This window comes from Schistocerca gregaria, chromosome 8 (genome assembly GCF_023897955.1).
Source record: "Schistocerca gregaria isolate iqSchGreg1 chromosome 8, iqSchGreg1.2, whole genome shotgun sequence".
Lineage (NCBI taxonomy): Eukaryota > Metazoa > Arthropoda > Insecta > Orthoptera > Acrididae > Schistocerca > Schistocerca gregaria.
The window spans coordinates 370,582,379-370,603,142 of NC_064927.1; the positions used below are offsets into that span (position 1 = coordinate 370,582,379).

A 20,764-nucleotide genomic window follows, 5' to 3' on the forward strand; every position below is an offset into this window, starting at 1 on the left:
GTTGCGGATTGTAGTTCTTTCATTGGATTTAAGGTTAGTTTTCATGTTGAGTCATTTTAGGAATGATAGTGAGGCAAGGTTCAAGGTTTAAGAAATTCTGGAAAACTGACAGGAGGTGATTTGGAGGGCACTGGGGATGGAACATCGCCAGATGGAAGAGTGAACTGAGTCAGGCAGGGTTCAGCAGTGATCTTTGATTGAGTCTGATTGGTATGGTTGGTGGTGCAAAAGAGTTTACACTGCATGGTCCAGGAGAAGGAGAGAAGGTCTTTAAGAAGCCCTGCATGACTGAATTTCTGCTGGAACGAAAGTGTGGCCTTTGCAAAGGACTAATACATCTGAAGGGCTAAGGTTTCTAGAGGAAAGGTTCATGACTGTATTTTGGGTCTGTTTAGGTTCTGGATTCTGTGTGGTAGTGGAACAGAGTTCTTGATGGTGGGGGAAAATGTAGTAAGTCTCCAAAACAGGGTTTATCAGCTATGAGGGGATTTCGGGGAGGTTTGGAGGTTGTTGCAGAGAAGGTGAACAGCAGTAGACTAAGACAGGAGTATAAACATAACAGGGCAGAGAGTTTTTTGGGGTGGTACTTGCATGTTGTTGTAGTTTCTGGATAGGAAGCATTTCAATGTATCTTTTGAGATCCATAAATTTGGAATTACATAGCAGGAGAATTTTAGGGATGGGACAAAATATTGCAATAAGGTTTAGGTCTGACTGACTTGGTTTTGCAAGACTATGTTGGTGAGGGTTAAATGGCTCAAATGGCTCTGAGCACTGTGGGACTTAACATCTGAGGTCGTCGGTCCCCTAGACTTAGAACTATTTCAACAGAACTAACTTAAGGACATCACACACATCCATGCCCGAGGCAGTATTAGAGCCTGAGCCATAGCACCAGAGGAGTTCCTGACTGAAGTGCCTAGAAGCATTCAGTGACAACAGCCAGCAGTGAGGGTTAAGGACTGGCGGGATCTGAACAGATGAAGGTCATTGTGGAAGAAATTGTGGCAACTGGAGGTGGGTAATTTGATGGTAAGGTAATTTGTGGGGATGTGTGAGCCAAGAAACAATGCAGGAAGAGCATGTGAGACTGGGTTCTGACCATGGATAAGGAAACATTTCTGTATTGATGCAGATGGAAGGAACAAGGATCCATGGTGATGGATAAAAATGTGTAAAAGTACATGAATAGCATAGGATAAAGTCTGAAATAATTGTACATAAATTTACAAAAATACAGCTTAACACATGGAAAAAATTATGAAAATGATGAAATGATGAAGTAAGGGGAAATTATATTATTACAGAGAGAGTTGGGCAGTAGTGTAAGGTGAATACCACATTTAAATGTCGTGAAGACAGAATGAGAATAAAGAAAAAATAAATAAAATAATTGCAATGTGGGTTGCAGGTCTGTGCATATAAAAGTGTGAAAAAAGGGGAAAGGCAGATATGACTAGATTAGGTGAAGTTAGTAGGTGTGGACTAGAGTAGAGAGGAAAAGTAGTGGGGGGTGGGGAGGGTTTGGTAGGATGAGGTACATGTTTCTGTGACACAGGAGAAGCATGGGAAATAACATGCAAAAATATGTGAGAATGACACAGAAAGACTGATCAGTTTGGAGGTATAGGCTTAATCAAATTGGTGGGTGTAATGTGGAACATGATATGCTGCTCCAAAAATCAGCATGGTCTTGTAGCTGTCTGTGTGTATGGACAAGGTAGTTGATACAGTGTCACTTATCAGTAGAGCCTGCAGTGCAGTTTTTAAGGCTACAAGAGAAAAACAGGAAAGGTGAGAAAGAAGGACAGACACTGAGTATAGTAATGCACTGGAAAACAGTAACAAAGGAAAATACCACTGCTTATGGGGTGGAAGAAAAGCCATCAGATAGAATCAAGCAATGGAAAATCCAGGATAGACTGCAACAACATTATGAAAAGGATAGTTTCTACTCACCATATAGAACCTGAAGTCAGTTTTCAAGTAGTAGCATGTGATGAGAGTGGCAATAGTGTGGTAGAAGTAAGGAGGAGGCAGGGAAGGAGAGGGATAGCAGGGTAGGGGTAGTGATGGAGGACAGAATGTGCTGCTTGTGGGAGCTAACAGGGATGAGGTGGTGAGAGGGGAGGGCAGCTATGTGCAGTTGGGTGGTTAGATGAAGGGTGGGGAGGAGGGTGGGGCGGGGGGTTGAGGAAAAAGAGGGAAGTAAAAAGAATGAGGATGCATTCTTGGAATGGAGGGCTGTGTAGTGCTGGAATGGGAACAGGGAAGGGGACAGATGGGTAAGGAGAAAGATTAATGAAGGTTGAGGAATGGAGGCAATTAAGAAAGTTGGTATTTGTGAGAAGGATCCATTTATCACAGAGTGTGATGTAGTTACTGAAATGAAGAACACTGTGTTGTGAGAGGGGCTCAGCAACTGGGTGGTCCAGCTGTTTCTTGACCACAATTTGCTGGTTGCCATCTATGTGTCTGTGTGGATAGACAGCTTGTCGGTTGTCGTGTCTGCATACAAAGCATCACAGTGGTTGGAGCTTAGCTTGTAGATCACATGTCCAGCGTCACAGGTGAGGTGGAGGTCAACAGTGAGAAAAGTAGCTTGTTGGGTTGAGCAGGAGCAGGTGAAGTCAAAGGGGGAGAAGGTGTTGAGGTTCTGGAGGAATGTTGATAACGTGTCCGCACCCTTGATCAGGGTCACAAATATGTCATCAATGAATTTGAACAGGTGTGGGGTTTGGGATTCTGGGTGTTTAGGAAGGATTCCCCCACATGGCCCATGAATAGTTTGGCATAGGACAGTGCTGTGTGGGTGCCCATAGCCTTACCTCAGATTAGTTTGTAGGTAATGCCTTCAAAGGAGAAATAATTGTACGTGAGCATATAGTTGGTCATGGCATCTAGGAAGGAGGTTTAGTTTGGAATCCATCAGTCATTGGAAACGTGGTAAGGTCTTGGGGATTAGGTATGTAATGTAAATGGAGGTGGCATCAACAGTGATAAGCAAGACACTGTGTGGTAAAGCAACATTAACTTTAGAGAGTTGGTGGAATAAATGTTTGGTGTCTTTAATATGGGAAGGTAGATTGAGGTAATAGGCTGAAAGTGTTGGTCTATGAGAGCAAAGATTCTCTCAGTGGGGAAACAGTCACCACCCACAATGAGGTAGCCTGGGTTGTTGGGTTTATGAACTTTAGGTAGCATGTAGAAGGTAGGAGTGCAGGGAGTATTAGGGGTGAGGAAAGAGATGGACCCCAAGGATAGGTTCTTGGATGGGCCTAAGGATTTGAGGAGAGACTGGAGATCATGATGGATTTCTGGAATGTGTTGTCTGTGGCTGGATTTGTAGGCGGATGAATCTGACAGCTGGCAGAGTCCTTCTCCCAAGTAATTCTTGCAGTTCGAAACTACAGTGGTGGTGCCTTTGTCAGCAGGGAGGGTTATAAGGTCAGGATCGATTTTTAGGTTGTGGGTGCCATTTCTTTCATTGAATTTAGCGTTAGTTTGCATGTTGAGTGATTTGAGGAATGATAGTGAGGCAAGGTTCAAGGTTAAGAAATTCTGGAAAATGACAGGAGGTGATTTGTAGGACAGTGGGGATGGACCATCGCCAGATGGAATAGTGAACTGAGTCAAGCAGAGTTCAGCAATGGTCTTTGATTGAGTCTGATTGGTAGGGTTGGTGGTGAAAAAGAGTTTACACTGCATGGTCCAGGAGAAGGAGAGAAGGTCTTTAAGAAGCCCTGCATGACTGAATTTCTGCTGGAGTGAAAGTGTGGCCTTTGCAAAGGACTAATACTTCTGAGAGGCTAAGGTTTCTAGAGGAAAGGATCATGACAGTTTTTTGGGTCTGTTTAGGTTCTGGATTCTGTGTGATAGTGGAACAGAGTTCTTGATGGCGGGGAAAAAGGTAGTAAGTCTGCACGACAGTGTTTTTTAGCTATGAGGGGACTTGGGGGAGTTTTGGAGTTTGTTGTAGAGAAGGTGTATAGTTGTACTCTAAGACAAGAGTATAAACTCAACAGGACAGAGAGTTTTTTGAGGTGGCAATGTGCATGTTTTTCTAGCTTCTGGAGCGCAAGAGTTTCAATGTGTCTTATGAGATCCAGGAATTTGGGACTGCATAGCAGGAGAATTTTAGGGGTGGTTGAGGTATTGCAGTAAGGATAGGTTTGATTGACTTGGTTTTGCAGGACTATCTTGGTGAGGGTTAAGGACTGGCAAAATCTGAACAGATGAAGGTCATTGTGGAAGGAACTGTGGCAACTGGAGATGGGTAATTTGATGGTAAGGTCATTAGGGGTCGATTGTATGACCCAAGAAACAATGCAGGAAGAGTATGTGAGACTGGTTTCTGGCCAGGGATAAGGAAACATTTCCGTATTGATGCAGATGGCAGGAGCAAGGATAAATGGTGACGGACAAAAATGTGTAAAAATACGTGAATAGCATAGGATAATGTCTGGAAAAAATTGTTCAAAAATTTGCAAAAATGCAGCTAAACATGTGGAAAAAATTACGAAAATGATGAAACGATGAAGCAAGGGGAAATGAGATTATTACAGAAAGAGTAGGTCAGTAGTGTATGGCGAATACCATATGAAAATGGTGTGAAGACACAATGAGAATAAATAATAAATAAATAAAAAGATTGCAATGTGGGTTTCAGGTCTGGGGGTATGTAAGTGTGAAAAAGGGGAAAGGCAGATGTGACTATAATTAGGTGAAGTTAGTAGGTGTGAACTAGAATAGAGAGGAGAAGTAGTTGGGGGATGGGGAGAGCTTGGTAGGATGTGAGACAAGTGAGTAGAAACTATCCTTTTCATAATATTGTTGCAGTCTATCCTGTATTTTCCATTACTTGATTTTATCTGATGGCTCTTCTTCCATCCTATAATCAGTGGCATTTTTCTTTGTTACTGTTTTTCAGTGCATTACTAAACTTAGTGTCTGTCCTTCTTTCCTATTTTTCTCTTGTAGCCTTACAAACTGCAACGCAGGCTCTACCGACAAGCCACACTGTATCAGCTATCTTGCCCACACACACAGACAGCTACAAGACCATGCTGATTGTTGGTGCAGCATATCATGTCCTACATTACACCCACCAATATCATTAAGCCTATACCTCCAAATTGGTCACTCTTCCTGTGTCACTCTGACATATGTTATTGTATATGCATGTTATTACTCATGCTTAACCTGTGCCACTGCTACATTTATCATGGAATTGGCAGAAAGCGGTACTTCCATCGTAGCTGTCAATCCGAAAGTACACTACTCTCCATTAAAATCGCTACACCAAGAAGAAATGTAGATGATAAACGGGTATTCATTGGTCAAATATTTTATATTAGAACTCGCATGTGATTGCATTTTTCACGCAATTTGGGTACATAGATCCTGAGAAATCAGACCCAGAACAACCAACTCTGGCCGTAATAACGGCCTTGATACGCCCGGGCATTGAGTCAAACAGAGCTTGGATGGCGTGTACAGGTACAGCTGCCCATGCAGCTTCAACAAGATACCACAGTTCATCAAGAGTAGTGACTGGTGTATTGTGACGAGCCAGTTCCTCGGCCACCATTGGCCAGACGTTTTGAATTGGTGAGATATATGGAGAATGTGCTGGCCAGGGCAGCAGTGGAACATTTTCTGTATCAAGAAAGGCCCGTACAGGACCTGCAACATGCAGTCGTGCATTATCCTACTGAAATATAAGGTTTCGCAGGGATCGAATGAAAGGTAGAGCCACGGGTCGTAACAGATCTGAAATGTAACGTCCACTGTTCAAAGTGCTGTCAATGCGAACAAGAGGTGACCGAGACGTGTAACCATGGCACCCCATACCGTCACGCCGGGTGATAAGCCAGTATGCCAATGACGAATACACGCTTCCGATGTGCGTTCACCGTGATGTCGCCAAACACGCCAGGTGGCCATCATGATGCTGTAAAAAGAACCTGGATTCATCCGAAAAAATGAAAAGCTATGCGGATACGATGCTTGTCATCTCGACTGCTAGTGATACGAGGCCGTTGGGACCCAGCACGGCGTTGCTTATTACCCTCCTGAAACCAACAATTCCATATTCTGCTAACAGTCATTGGATCTCGACCAACGCGAGCAGCAATGTCGCGATATGATAAACCGCAATCGTCATAGGTACAATTCGACCTTTATCAAAGTTGGAAACGTGATGGTACGCATTTCTCCTCCTTACATGAGGCATCACAACAACGTTTCACCAGAAAACGCCGGTGAACTATGTTTGTGTATGAGAAATCGGTTGGAAACTTTCCTCGTGTCAGCACGTTGTAGGTGTTGCCACCTATCCAACCTTGTGTGAATGCTCTGAAAAGCCAGTCGTTTGCATGCACAGCATCTCCTTCCTGTCGGTTAAATTTCGTGCTTGTATCACGTCATCTTCGTTGTGTAGCAATTTTAATGGCCAGTAGTGTAATTTTGAACAGATTATATGGCACTCAGGGTGCTTCATAGAAGAAATGTGGCATCATCTAAGTGCTCAGCGTGGTCAATACTTGTTTGGCGGAGCCGTCAATTAATAATACACAGTCGAAGAGAGAAAGAGAGAGAGAGAGAAAAGTGGGGAGGAGGGAGTTGAGAAAAATCCGGAAGGACGTCGGAGCGATAACTTTGTCGGCAGCGACCGGCTGCCATATTTCACAACGCTGCCAAAACAAGAGCCGCAGAGAGCGGATCCTGTTTGCGGCGGTTACAGACTGCGCGATATGTGAGGCGTTTCAGTGCAGTCCTCGGAGCAGCGCTGCGGCAAACATGGGGCTCTCCGCTCGGAAAGTGGGACCCATTCTGCTGCTGATGCTGACGGCTGCAGTCGCCGTCGATGACGTCACCAGAGCCTCTGTCCAGTCTGGTAGCCGCAAGGGGCGCTTCAGGTGAGCATCTGCAACTGCCTGGCCACACAACGGAAACGTGATCAGCAAAACGCTGGCATTTCGTACCATACTGATGCGAGTAGTCGTGGAATGCGTGCACGTAACTCGAGGGCTCCAGGGGAATCTTGAAACACCTATGCCAGTGATGATTTTTGCCAGGTGAAAGGGTGGGGTGGGGGTGGGAGGAGCATTTCGGCAAAACTGCCTGCTATTGGCTGCAGTCCATTGACGTCACAATGAGGCTGCGCAGCACACGCAGTGTCGTGTTACACGTTAATTTTACTTTCGGTTTGGTTCAGTACACAGTTGGAAAAATCAAATCAAGTGGAGTGACCGATGTATTACGCACCAGGTCCCAATAAATGATAATTAAGATGAAAAATACGTCACCCGTTCGATGAAGAAGCAGATGTTAATGTAGCCTGTTCCAGAATTATTTTGCTATTTATCAGATGAAGATGCAATCCATAGCTGCTTCCTCCTTATGGCACATTTCTTCATGGGTTCCAACTTCGCTTTTCGATTCAGATACATATGCTCTTGTTCTTACATCAAGAGCACGAACCACAGGAAATTTTAAATTCAAAATAGAGCGCAGAGACATTACATTATTTTTATTATACAAGCCATTTTTATGAAAAATAGCAAATTCTTCTTCGAATTGCAATACTTTTTTCGTCCATGCTGGCGTTGGAGAATAAATACTGATAAGACATGTAACTGACATGCAGTCTGCATTAGGCTCTCCTACTTCACTTTTTGCTGCTGGAATCCCTAATTATTTATCGATGTTTTGGCACTTAATTAGGGACACAGAATCGCGTCACATTCTGCGTTTAATTCTTCAATACTCTGTGTGTTTCCAGAGGAAGAAATATCACTTCCGTTACCGATCAGTTTGCTTGCCTCAAGCGGCATAGCATTGTTATAAAATGTACCCAACCCTCGTACCCTAGAAAAAAATTCGAAGCAATCTTGATCTGGTCTGGAAGTTGGAATGTAGCTCATATTCATACTTTGTAGGATTTCGAAAGGAGCAAAGAGAGATTTTATTGTTTTAATGAAGGCAACAATATATCATTGTCGTCATCTCACATTGCCGAACAAATGTGTAGGAATGTCTTTAGTGTATTATCCTGAATTGTGACGTTCATTCTAAATCCACATGAACATTCGTATTTTGGAATTAACGAGTTCAATAAAATTATTTTCATCGTCTTTGTGAAAAACATACTTCAATGCTTAAAGCTGTTCGTAGTGAAAATAGAAGCGCGCTCGTCCAGCAACATTTAAGTGCTCTTCGCTAATGCTATGTGTTGTCGCTAGGTCACTTTTTATGTTCAGAAAGCTCATGTACTGCTGCTTTAGTTACTTTGGGCCCCTTAGGTAGCTTAATGAAATGGTTCCTCAATAACTTTAACAGTGTGGTAGATCGAAGAAAATCCTTACATTCCTGTTATCGTCTGCTGGATCCACAAATATGTTTTATCTACATCGGCACAAAATTCCTTACAAACTTTTATATTTTTTTACCCGTATGAGATGTCACAGCTACAATATTTATTTCCTATTCCTCAACTGCCTTAATGATAATCTGAAGCAAAATACTAGTGATAATTGTGTAAAGGTCAATATAAATTGGCTGCGCCACTGCTTGCACAACCCAGGGATCATGCAAACTTGAACACTAGATTGTAAACCGATCACTATGTCCTCCGACAAATCGTAAGATACGCAAACATCAACATTCACTTCTCCAGATGTCAAAAATGCTAGTCTCTGTTGGGTAGTAAAGGTTTTTGACTTAGCGTTCAATAAACACGGGATATCTTCGAGAGTACCTGATCTGCATTTAAATTCCTTCGTCCATTTCTGAAGCGTTGAAATGTTTCAAATGGCTCTGAGCACTATGCGACTTAACTACTGAGGTCATCAGTCGCCTAGAACTTAGAACTAATTAAACCTAACTAACCTAAGGATATCACACACATCCATGCCCGAGGCAGGATTCGAACCTGCGACCGTAGCAGTCGCACGGTTCCGGACTGCTCGCCTAGAACCGCGAGACCACCGCGGCCGGCTGAAGCGTTGATATGCACAACAAAGCCATTTTTCGCTTTTGTAAATAAGCATGTGCTTTTGGAAGCTACAGCTCTTAAAGTCGATGTATAGACAATGTCCTCTGAATTTCACTTTATCCTTTTGCTTTTATTCAACAGACATCGTACTTGCGCAGGTCTAAAACATTTTGGCAACATATTGCTCACCCTTATGTGTAATTCGTTTTTTGTTTCGCGTCAGATAGCCTTTTTGTCCGCTTTCGCGAACAGCTTGTTTTGTCGTTGATACAGTTTCTAAAGTCGGCAAAGCTTGTTTTTGCAAACTTCTTGCTTCATAGCGTCGTGCACGACTTCCAAATCTCCATGGAACGAACTTACTTCATTATTCCTGGAATTATTTCCTGAGTACTATACATTGATTTCTTATTACTGATCAGATAAACAATATACAAAGGCAGTAAAATACTTGTGGCGTAAATCGCCGTAATTGCGTATTTCGATAAAATATAAAGATGAAAACTGAACCCTTCTGTCGGCTTCGAACTCACACCCTTCAGCATGACATGTAGAGATCCTGTGAACTGAGCAAACTAACCACTTTGACTGTTATTGCTATTTTTGAGCTTTTTGAGCAGCACATTGAAATGTCCAGGTGTAAGAGCTCAATCATAAGTTGAAGAGTGTTTTCACATTAAAATAGTTAACACATCTTGAGAATACGAAAAAAATATCGGCTGTTTCTACGAGAAATGAAGCTATAGTGTGCAGTGGCAAATATAACGTGATCCATTATTTCCTGAAAAAGTATTGAATTTGTATGAATTATTTTATTTTAAGATAATTCTTGAGTTATAATTATTTTGGGTGTTATTTATGAACTGAATTCTCTCGCTGCACCTGCATCGCTGCTTTCTTCCCCAACCGAGTTTGGAATGCAGGGGACTGATTTCGGTAGTAGCTTCTTTCTTGGAAATAAAGCTGAAAGTTCGTTTCTCTAATACCATTCATAAACTTCTGGTTGAAAGTGAACTGACGATATAAGCACAGTTTTCATATTCACTTTGTCCGCGCGTTTGCTTCGACTATCCACTCACGTTGCAAGTGCTTATCTTTGGGAAAACCATGATAAATAACGTTTGTCGCAGTTCGAGTGATATCAATGCATTGTGCCACAATGTATTACAGTGACTCTTGCTCATGAGTGACACTAAACGAGTTATTTTCTTTGGATGCACATCTCGATTTCCGTGTTGTGTGAATGCTCAGGCATGAGAGTCCTCAAAGTGACGCAATGCGCGCAGGGACGTCTGGGTATTTTTTGCTAGCCTGGAGTCGGAATGGTCTATCTCCTTTTTCTACCTAACTAGTTTTTTTTTCGGCGTGTCCACGCAAAACATCTTGTCCAGTTTTGTACTTTATTCCGAGACGTTTACGAAGGCGTAAAGCGGGAAATTAAGGTGTGGTATCCGTTCTTGAGATGTGTGAGGAGGGTATATCGCTACTGCATGTAATTAAAACTACGATGGGGCATCAGAACGTAATTTACACATCATTATGGGAGGCCAAATAACTTTTAATGATGCTGCACTACACTTCAAAGTGAAACAGATACACGACGCTATTTTTCATTACAGCTAAAAATAACAGGACTGATTATGTCTCACAGCGCCAAAGATAAACTACCAATAGGTGTGTAGCGTGAAATGCGGTGTTTCTGGAGTCAGTAAACAAATCAGTATCGCCATGGGCTTAATTTCTGTAAGAGCTGCTATTTTATTTAGCCTAAAAAATGGTAAGCGTAATAACATAGCAATGAATTGTCAAGTTTAACTTGAAAGTGGAAAATGCTACCGAAATATGCTATTGAAAATACGTGTATGGTGAATACTGCTTATCAGGTACGAGAGTTACTGAGTGCTTCAAGAGTTTTCAAGATGGCTGAGAAGACGATGAAGATGAATCGGGTCCAGGACGCCCTTCAACATTAAAAAGTTTAGTACATGAAAACGTAGGTAATCTGATTCGATCTGACTGTCGGTTGAGTATTCGATGACTTTCTGAAACTGCTGGAATTGACAAAGAATGAGTAAGGCAAATTTTACGTAACCGGTTTAACGTGTGTGCGAAATTGGTGTTGAAAATTTTCACGGACGAACAAATAAGAAAGGCTCGTGAAAATGTTGGTGCTGACACTTTGAATACCATTGAAAATGACCGTAATTTCTTAGAAACATGTGACGAATCTTGATTTTTCACTTATAACTTAGAAACTAAATTCCAATCCATGCGTTAGAAGGGCCTAACTTCACCGAGAGCGAAAGAAGCTCGAATGAGCAAATAAAGATACAAAGCGATGATGCTTGTTTTTTTTCTTTGTTTTGATGTTAATGGAATGGTGTATCTTCACTGGGATCCTGAAGGTCAAAGTATTAATCAACATTACAACATTGATATACATGTAATGTATTAGCCGTTGCGAGTGCGAATAACCATCAGCTGTATAAGGAAATGACGACAATGAAACTTCATGCCGGACCGCGACTCGAAACCAGTTTTCCTGTTTTACGCGAGCGTTCTTCTTATTTTGGCTATCCGCACCACTCACAGCCAGACTTAAACCTACATATGTCGTCGTTCCAGCGTCCCAACTTGTGCTTGTACACTCATTATGTGACTCCCGTACAGTAGAGTACATTTTAACTCAGAGTCACTGCCTGGTATCGGTGGATAAATATGATAATGCAGTGCCCGTGTTGGCCGAAGAAACATTGCATCGATATTCTTATCAACACAGGCCCTGCACGAAGATAATCATCGTTACTACCTCGAGGTTTTTGCTGAACTCCACGAGAAAATAAGGAAAAAACAACTCGAAATGTGGAAGAACAGCTTACGGCTTCTGTATCAAGACAACCTACCAGTCATATCGCATTGTCTGTTAGAGGTTTCTAGCGAAGTTCTGGATGCCACTGAAAGACGGCCCACCTTATTCGCTTAACATAGCACTATTATCTGTTCCCCAAGATCAAATTTGCATTAACAGGAACAACATTTCAGTTCGTCGAAGCAGTGAAGGAAAAAGCGACACGCGATATCAAGAAGCTCACAGAGGTAGAATTCCAGCACTGTTTCAAATGGCTCAAATGGCTCTGAGCTTATGGGACTTAACATCTGAGGTCATCAGTCCCATAGACTTAGAACTACTTAAACCTAACTGACCTAAGGACATCACATACATCCATGCCCGAGGCTGGATTCGAACCTGCGACCGTAGCAGCAGCGTGGTTCCTGACTGTAGCGCTTAGAACCGCTCGGCCACAATGGCCGGCCAGCACTGTTTGCATCAATGGATTATTGTAGGGACAGAGGAGTATATTGAAGGTGGCAATAACTAAATATGTATGTTTATGACCTGAAATGTTTTACAGCAATAGTCTCGTTATTTTGTAGCCACAGCCATACTCGTAGTGACCAAGTCCTTGTAAACAACAGTCGGAACGTCTACCAGTCTTTCAGTTCCTTGACGAGAGCAACACGGCCCTTGGTCTATGCGTTCTTGGTCAAATTGTTGCCACCATTTCACTGCGACTGAGCGCTATATTGCATTTGGTCCACAAACCGCCAGAATATCAAGGTGAATTTTAACCAAAAGAATCACAGGGGAGACCGGGGCGGAACACCTAATGTTTGCAGCAAATTTTGGACGTCTCAGCGATGAAAAAAAAAATTTGTAGAAAAATTAGGAACCGTTTATTCAAACATTTTTGTACTAAAATTTGTAAATTAAATAACATAAAACGACATATTTCTTTTGATATATCAACAAAGTAAGTGCCTTTATGTAATGAAATGCAACACCTGCAGACGTCCTTTCGGTATTATTTATTATACAGCTACCACTTTCGTTGATTCAGTACACTTTAGTTGATTCAGTACACCATCTTCAGACCTTAACTGATGCTGAGTGACTGAATTCTATTCGTATACACGATCGCATCAGTGGCCAACACCTTCCCCCTGTTGGAAGTTCGAGTCCTCCCTCGGCCATGGATGTGTGTTTTGTCCTTAGCTAAAGCTAGTTTAATGTAGATTAAGTAGCTTGTAAGCCTAAGGTCCGATGACCTCGGCAGTTTGGTCCGACAGGATCTTACCACTAATTTCCAAATTTTCAAATTGGCCAACGTCTAAGAACCGGTTTCAGTAGACTAACAGCGATGTTGCGTCTGCAGCCAACAACTGGTGTCTACATAACAAATAACATCGCAAGGACGGCTGTAGGTGTTAGATTTTATTACGTAAGTGAACTGCCGAAGTCTCACAAACCTTCAGTCAGAAGGATGGACACAATAACTGTCTTTAAGTGCGTTCCGCCCCACGCACGGGGTGGAATGGACTCTTTTTTTTTCCTTCATCGACGACACATCTTAAAAGTAAGCTAGGCTTCATAGTTCTTAGTATCCATGTCGGCACACCAGTTATTAGCCCACTGCGTGCACTGCTTTCTGAAACTTAAGTTAGGATGGCGAGCCAGAAATCCAAGAACCCAGTTTTCTCCAGCCATTTTCGTTTCGTTATGGAATAGGTGGAAGCATCCGTTTCGTTCAGCAATCTGATACGATAATCTGCGCAGTTTTTTTTTTCATAGTCCTACCAAAACGTCGCTTTTGAGGATCCTTAAGGTATTTGACAAGTTCCAAATACTCTTGCTTCTTATCGAATCCACTCTGATATTTTACGTATGTTTTGTCATTTGTTGAAAGGGGATTGTCGCTTTCCATTTTTACCTTTCGTTTTAAAGTAGTCAAAGACACGACAAATTATTTGGAAGCTTTTTTGTGGGTCATGGTTTTATCAGTTAAGTACAGCTTGTTCCATGTAATTCTTCAGACTTTCCAGTCGAGGCGTTCTCAAGTTGATTAATCGACTTTCTGCCGGTTATTCACTTCTTTTGATCCACAATACTTCAGGTGCTGTCAGACTGCACCTGATGGAGACTGCGAGTCACGCAGTTGAAATATCGTGCAGCAAAAGACGCGAATAACCGTCAGAAACCCGTTTAATCAACAGCTTCTTCCCTGTTTCTCGTGGACCTATTTTGTCTCTCCTTTTCCCGTACATAATGACGTACCGTCTGCAAAAAAACACTGCGGTTGAATTCAAATGAAGAACAAAAGGCGACCGTGGAGGAACGGACTATACCAGTAAACCATTCTGCCCCATTTATTGAGAAAATATTCGGTAACCAACGTAAACGTTCTTTTTACAGGTGCAGTGTACGCAAAGATAGCTAAGAATATGTTGATTAGGTGGACTAAACATTGATTATGGAGATAAAAGTATGACAGACTTACCTTAGTTGGAACCGATTCGAATTCGCTCACTTTTTTTGGCAGACTGCGCAAGTTGCGTGCGACAATAGTTGTAATCTTACTAAACCACAATAGACATTGAATTATTAAAAGATGCCGGCACGGTAGCTCAGCGTGTTCGGTCAGAGGGTTAGCTGCCCTCTGTAATAAAAAAACTGAGTCAATGGATGAATAACGAACTTCAACGGGCGTCAGGTGACGTCCGCCACGAACCATTGAAACGAACAATGACGAACAAAATGAGAGCCGGCACGGTAGCTCAGCGTGTTCGGTCAGAGGGTTAGCAGCCCTCTGTAATAAAAAAAACTGAGTTAATGGATCAACAACGAACTTAAACGGGTGTCTTACGGCGTCCGCCCCGAGCAGATGCAACGAACCAAAGTGAACAAAATGAGATTAAAAAAAAAAAAAGCCCAGTAGTCCATTCCGCCTCGGCTTCCCCCGCCCCCTGTACTATGTATTTCAACTTTGGCGTCCATTTCCAGTTGCCGAGCCATTTCATTCTCACACTGTGGAGCACGTGTCATCTGTAAAGCTGCAGAACAGTGTCTTCAGGAAAGCCAGAATGTGTACTCTCTTCTGACAATACGGCACTCTCTTTGCGCAATGGTCTAAGTGTCAGGCGACAGGTGCAACTTACTTTTTGAAGCACCTACGTTTCTTTGAGCAGTTTTAGATAATACGACATACGGAATGGTGCTCACTAACGTAAGTAGGAACTGCAAAAAGCAAGTTACACATGCCGTCTCACGCTAAGACCATTGTACAACGGGAGAGGAGCATTGCCTGAAGATTGTAAACATTCCAAATTTTGAGCAGAAAAAGTTCTGCCGCGGTACGGATAACTGGTCATCACAGTGTGCGTTTCAAATGGCGAGGCAACTGGAAATGTGCTCCAGAGTACCCGGTACAGCAAGCCATGAAAGATTATTGCATGCGACACTGCAAGGGACGGAGCAACACAGTACTGAGTATTACAAAGCAGCAAATTATGATTTCGCAGATGTACTAATATTAATTTGAACTGACTCCCTTTATTTCACAGTAAAGCTATTTTTTTTAAGTTCCTTAAATCTTCGTCTTCCATTCGCTGCTTTCCTTGACTCTAAGCATGTAGACGCTGGCAGATAGGCAGGTTTTCAAATACTTTTTTCGCCCAGTATAGCTCCAACACATTTGTATTTTGTAAGTTACTACGGCCTGGCCATTTTTAGGGTCTTACGAATAAAATGCAAGCGGTCTGGACACAATGCTAATATTCGGGAGAGGCTACTTCTAAACCTTCTTGCAATCACTGTTCTTAAATTTTACGTTTCTCCTGAATCTCATAAATGAATACGATGATAACTGATGGTACGGTCCAAGGCTGCTGCCTTTGCCACCATCGTATATCTGGAGCTCTGTCTCGAATGACCGCGACATCGGCCAGACTTTTCCAGTCTTTCTTGTCTTGTTTTGTGCTCAGGTGGGAACGGGACGAGTGGTTCGAGGCGCAGTTCACCGGCCACCCGAAGTTCGCCTGCGCCAAGACCGGCTATCCTCGCGGTGACAAGTTCCCAGGCTACGACCGCAAGTTCCTCTTCAAGACTCCGGAATCTCCCAAGAACCTCTTCTGCTCACTCCGAGGATCGGATAATGATCTGCGAACCATGATCCGGCACGTCGGTCTCAAATGGAGGTAAGGTCCACATTCATGTTACCACTACAGGAATATATCCTGAAAGTAGCAACAGATAAAGGGTATAGAGCATGCTCGTACAGTGTGGGAGGCCAATGTTAGCTGGAATAAGCAGTTAGTCGGCACACAGTTGCTATTTTCTGACACCGTGAAATGAAAGTGCTGCGATCCTTTTAGTGGGGAGTGTACGTAAAGGTGCAACATCCACCTTAGCTTCAGTCAGCTTGAATGCGTCATGAAGAAAGGACCCCCGTGAAATTGTTTTTCTGACTGGTGAGTAAACATTTTCATCGTAATTTTTTTTGTTCTGGGGAACCTGTAGACGGAACTGAGGAGCGGTTTTCGGAGGAATTATTAACTGTTGTTACACGCACTATTACGTTCTTTTGTTTCTGTTGTTCCGGACTGTGTGGTATCCATTTCGTTTTTAATATCAGCCTGGGTCTAGGTGGCATAGTAAGATATGAGGTCAGCTGGCACGCCTATCAGAACTTGCCTCACACCTACACCAACTAAATCCTCCATTACTGTCCATTAAAAGAAAGAAGAATTTTTTGTAAAACATGAATAAATACACATTACACCGAAGACATTCTTCTTTGCTCCATAATGGGGGCTATAACAGCAATCCAGCTATAAGTGAAAAAGAACTTCCCAGGAAACGTCGACCTGAATATTATTCTAAGGATTCTGGTCACGGCTTGTCACATATTAACTTTGCCGGAAATAACGACAGTTTCTCCTCCTTCCGTGACAGTTTAGAGGCTGAAGAAAGCTCCATGGTGAAGAGCTATAACACGTGCCACCTCTCCTGCACTCCCTATGGGCTACCCACCCAGGGTGAAGGCTGTGAGTAGACCACGTTCCACAGGAACAAACATCATCTGCTAAAGTGGTTATCCTGCTCGGCACACAGGCCACACTGAATTGTACTTGAACATCCCTGAAAAATAGTTAGATGCATAATTAAAAATAAAATAAAATTTGTAAAATATGTATTGCTACCTGTTGACGGGAAAAACAACGTCAACCGACGCCAGTACTTTTGCCAGACTAGTTTACCTGTTTCCAGCTCCTCGCTGTTCGGTCCCCTCCCCCGAACCAATCAACCAGCCTCCTTCATGTATGCTACTCCGTGCTCTGCGCTCGCCATGGGTACACCATGTCCTGTACTTGTCCTTCCTCGGCGTTCAGGGTCACAGCATAAAGTAAGTTCCTGGTGTTTAGTGCGTATTTATTTACCCAATCAGTCGTCCGCTTATTGTCTGGTTTCGCCTTGGCGTCGACTCAGGATTTACCGCAACTTCCTCGACTGCTGGGTTCTAAAATGTTATGTATAACTTCCTTCTTGTTTTCTGTTAGTACTACTGCGTGTAAAAACTAATATTAGCTTCGGTCTCTTGTTTATTTTCAGTATCAAACCTGATGATGAGCATCTATTAGCCCGAAAATAAAAATATACTTATATGGATATGGTGTCTATGTTAAAAAAACTTATGCTCAACCACTTGTCTATAGTGTTAACCACTAAGAGTGACGCGTTTCGGAAGTCAAGCTTCCGTCATCAGAACAATAAAAAGTAAAAGAACTTGTTAAAACTCACTAAAATGGAACATGCACCGGGCACAATAAAATTGATAATAAAATTAAAACATCGTGGCTACTTCCCTTGTTGCAGCCGCGTCTTCCAAGGTGCACCTCCACATAGTCGTCAAAATACAAAAAACTGTAAAATGGTGTTGCCTATGGTGTTCAACATCTAACCACATGGCTCTCTCCTCTATCGTCGTAAACCGCCCGTGCGTCTTCGTTGATACCACACACACCACGTAGCCAAACACGACACTGAAACGCGAGTGAGCTCAGGCGCAAGTAAACAAGGAAGTCACAGAGATGTCTACACAAACAGATAACGTATAATGTTCCAAGGACCTCATGAAATGATGGTATTCTAGCAACTGCTAAAAATGTTTGGCTACGTGGTGTGTGGCATCAACGAAGACGCACGGGTGGTTTACGACGATAGAGGAGAAGCCATGTGGTTAGATGTTGAACACCATAGGCAACACCATTTTACAGTTTTTTGTATTTTGACGACTATGTGAAGGTGCACCTTGGAAGACACGGCTGCAACATGGGAAGTAGCCACGATGTTTTAATTTTATTATCAGTTTTATTGTGCCCGGTGCATGTTCCATTTTAGCGAGTTTTAACAGTTTCTTTTACTTTTTATTATTCTGATGATGGAAGCTTGACTTACGAAATGTGTCAATCTTAGTGTTTTACTCTATAAACAAGTCGTTAAGCGGTATTTTTTAACATTTGACATTCACAACCACGACCTCTCATCCAGTATGGGTAAAATCAAAGGTATGGTGTCTGTTCTTTCGGACATGTCCGAAAGAACAGACACCATATCCATGTATGTATAGTTCTGGCAACACTAGCCATGACCTTCTTCTGTGCGGATGCACACATATTCCCCGAACTCTTACGGGACTTGGAAAGAATGTCTTCCACGAGTAATGAGTGCGTTGGGGTGGGACACTACGAATTTAGTGTGTGGACATACAAGGTGAGAATGTGGGTCTCGCGGGAGGCGTGCACGAGAGTCCCTGCAGTTGCGCTATCCTCGGTGCCATCGGTGGCTTAGATGGACAGAGTGTCTGCCATGTAAGCAGGAGATCCCGGGTTCGAGTCCCGGTCGGGGTACAAATGTTCACATGTTCCCGTTGATATATATCAACGCCCGTTAGTATCTGAAGGTATCAAAATAATTCCAATTTTGTTCGTAAATACAACTGAAGTGGTATTTTCAACCTATGCTATTACGCTCAGTTGCGGATGTTCCTCTAGCAGGATTGTTTATTTCTAAATGCTACATTGACCTAACACCCGTCTGAAGCGTCACGTGTAGTGATGAACTGCGTCCTTTAAGTTCCCAAGTAAGCAGCGGGATTTTGGCTCGATTAATTTCATACTTTAAGTATTCCTATTTATGTACACTGTGTGTCCCTGTTCCATTAGGACTGTGGCCATGAAAAATAAGTCGTGGACGACATTCACAAAATCACGGTATTTATGCAAACTAGTCTCCCCCTGAATCAAAACACTGCTAAAATCGTTTTAAATTGTTTTTGAAACAGTCACTGTAGTCCTTTTTGTGCAGTTGCATTTAGTACCGCAGTGCAATTTTCTTGGATGTCCATCACTGCGTCGTAACGGTGTTCTTTAATTGCCACCTTCGATCGGGGTAACAACCAGAAGTCGGCTGGGGGCAAGTCCATCAGACACAGTGGGTGACCCAGGACTGTGATCCATTTGCTACCGAAAAACTCGTGCACGAACTTTGCTTTGTGGACTGGGATGTAGTCATGGAGGAGCAACCAGGAACCAACCTCTCGGCATTCGAATTGGACGTACTCTCTCCCATAGACGCGGGAACACTTAAGAAACTTTTCGTTATCTCATTTCTCCACTGACATTTTCCAACGAGTGTCAGACACGTACTGTCACATTTTGCGGTCACTATGCCTGCTGCAGCAATACTAGCGGTTTGACTTTCTACACATCTGATTTTGAAACTTCAAGGGTTGTATCGCAGAAAACGTTCTACGAGATAGCACCGCAGTTTGGAATTTCACTCAAGCAGTTCTAACGGAACTGCGACACACTTTGTGTACTCAGGTTGGGTGAGAGGACAGCCAACTGAAAAATAAAGCTATCCAATATAATGAACTGTAATTTGTGCAGAACGGATGCTGACGACAGAGAAGGCAAGCCGTCGAAGGAAATCCTTCGCGAGAGAATGATAAGGCTGCAAAGAAAGGTCAGATGGTAAAAAAAGGCGAATTCTTCTGGGGTTCCTTTGAAAAAGGCACAACCGATATCATTCCTTCTTTTTTCCATACCGAGATTGTGAGGCATTTATAGTGGCTGCTTGTTCGTCGGGAAGTAAAACCCTCAATTTTTTTCTTCCTCTTTTATTCAAGATGGGCTATCATCTGCATCTGATGTTTCACTTCCTTCGGCCATCTTGCGTAATCTTGCTTCCTAGGCGGCAGAGAACCTCAATCTTTATTTTATTTACTTTGATTTCGACAGACGCTAAGAGTTCATTGAAGGTTAAACTCAAGGTTCCACGGAGACTATAAACATTTGTGAAAACAAAAAAAACCTAGCATCCATTAGACACATTTTAGTATTAATCGCAACTGTCAAGTCAGCCCAATCAACGAAGGGCAAAATTGGTCGATTAGGGGCAAAAATTGAATAGCCGCAAATTTTTGCACAGTGCTGGTAGGAAGCGTCCTGAAGACCATACTAAAAAGCATGACTGATGGTGTGCGACCGTTGGGATGGAGTGAGTTTAAAGAAGACTTTTTAATGTTTTTCTGGAATAATAAAACCGGGGCTTCTAACAAGAATGTTTCCCAGTACGAAATTAAAACTATTTTAAATTTCGTACCCAAAAGGTCTCATTTTTTTCCAGGACTAACAATTTTTGCGTTCAGGTGACAGAAAATATGCAGATTATTAAAAACATTGTTCTAACGGTGTAAAATTAATGAAGTGTTAACCCCACACATATTAACCACATCAAAGTCCAGGCGAGACGTGTTAAGGGATAAACTGCGTTCTGAGGGTATAGCAAGTCGGCGGGCGGGGGCGGGGTGGGGGGGGGGGGGGTCATAGAAGCGCGATAGGTCGCCGGATTGTGTTCATGCATTTCTCTGA

At 42.7% G+C, this 20,764-nt stretch overlaps 1 protein-coding gene across 2 annotated transcripts in view; it reads left to right on the forward strand.

Annotated features, from left to right (window-relative positions):
- Window positions 1-6,688: 6,688 nt before the first annotated feature.
- The window catches only part of LOC126284607 (uncharacterized), an 80,916-nt gene continuing 66,840 nt past the window's right edge, over window positions 6,689-20,764 (forward strand). Inside the window, exons 1-2 of one of the 2 annotated variants that reach the window (XM_049983655.1) lie at window positions 6,689-6,920; window positions 15,815-16,027. In XM_049983655.1, the coding sequence (XP_049839612.1) occupies window positions 6,802-6,920; window positions 15,815-16,027 (332 nt within the window). In that variant the 5' untranslated portion in view covers window positions 6,689-6,801. The remainder of the gene's footprint in view (window positions 6,921-15,814; window positions 16,028-20,764) is intronic. The other variant, XM_049983656.1, reaches the window with a different exon arrangement.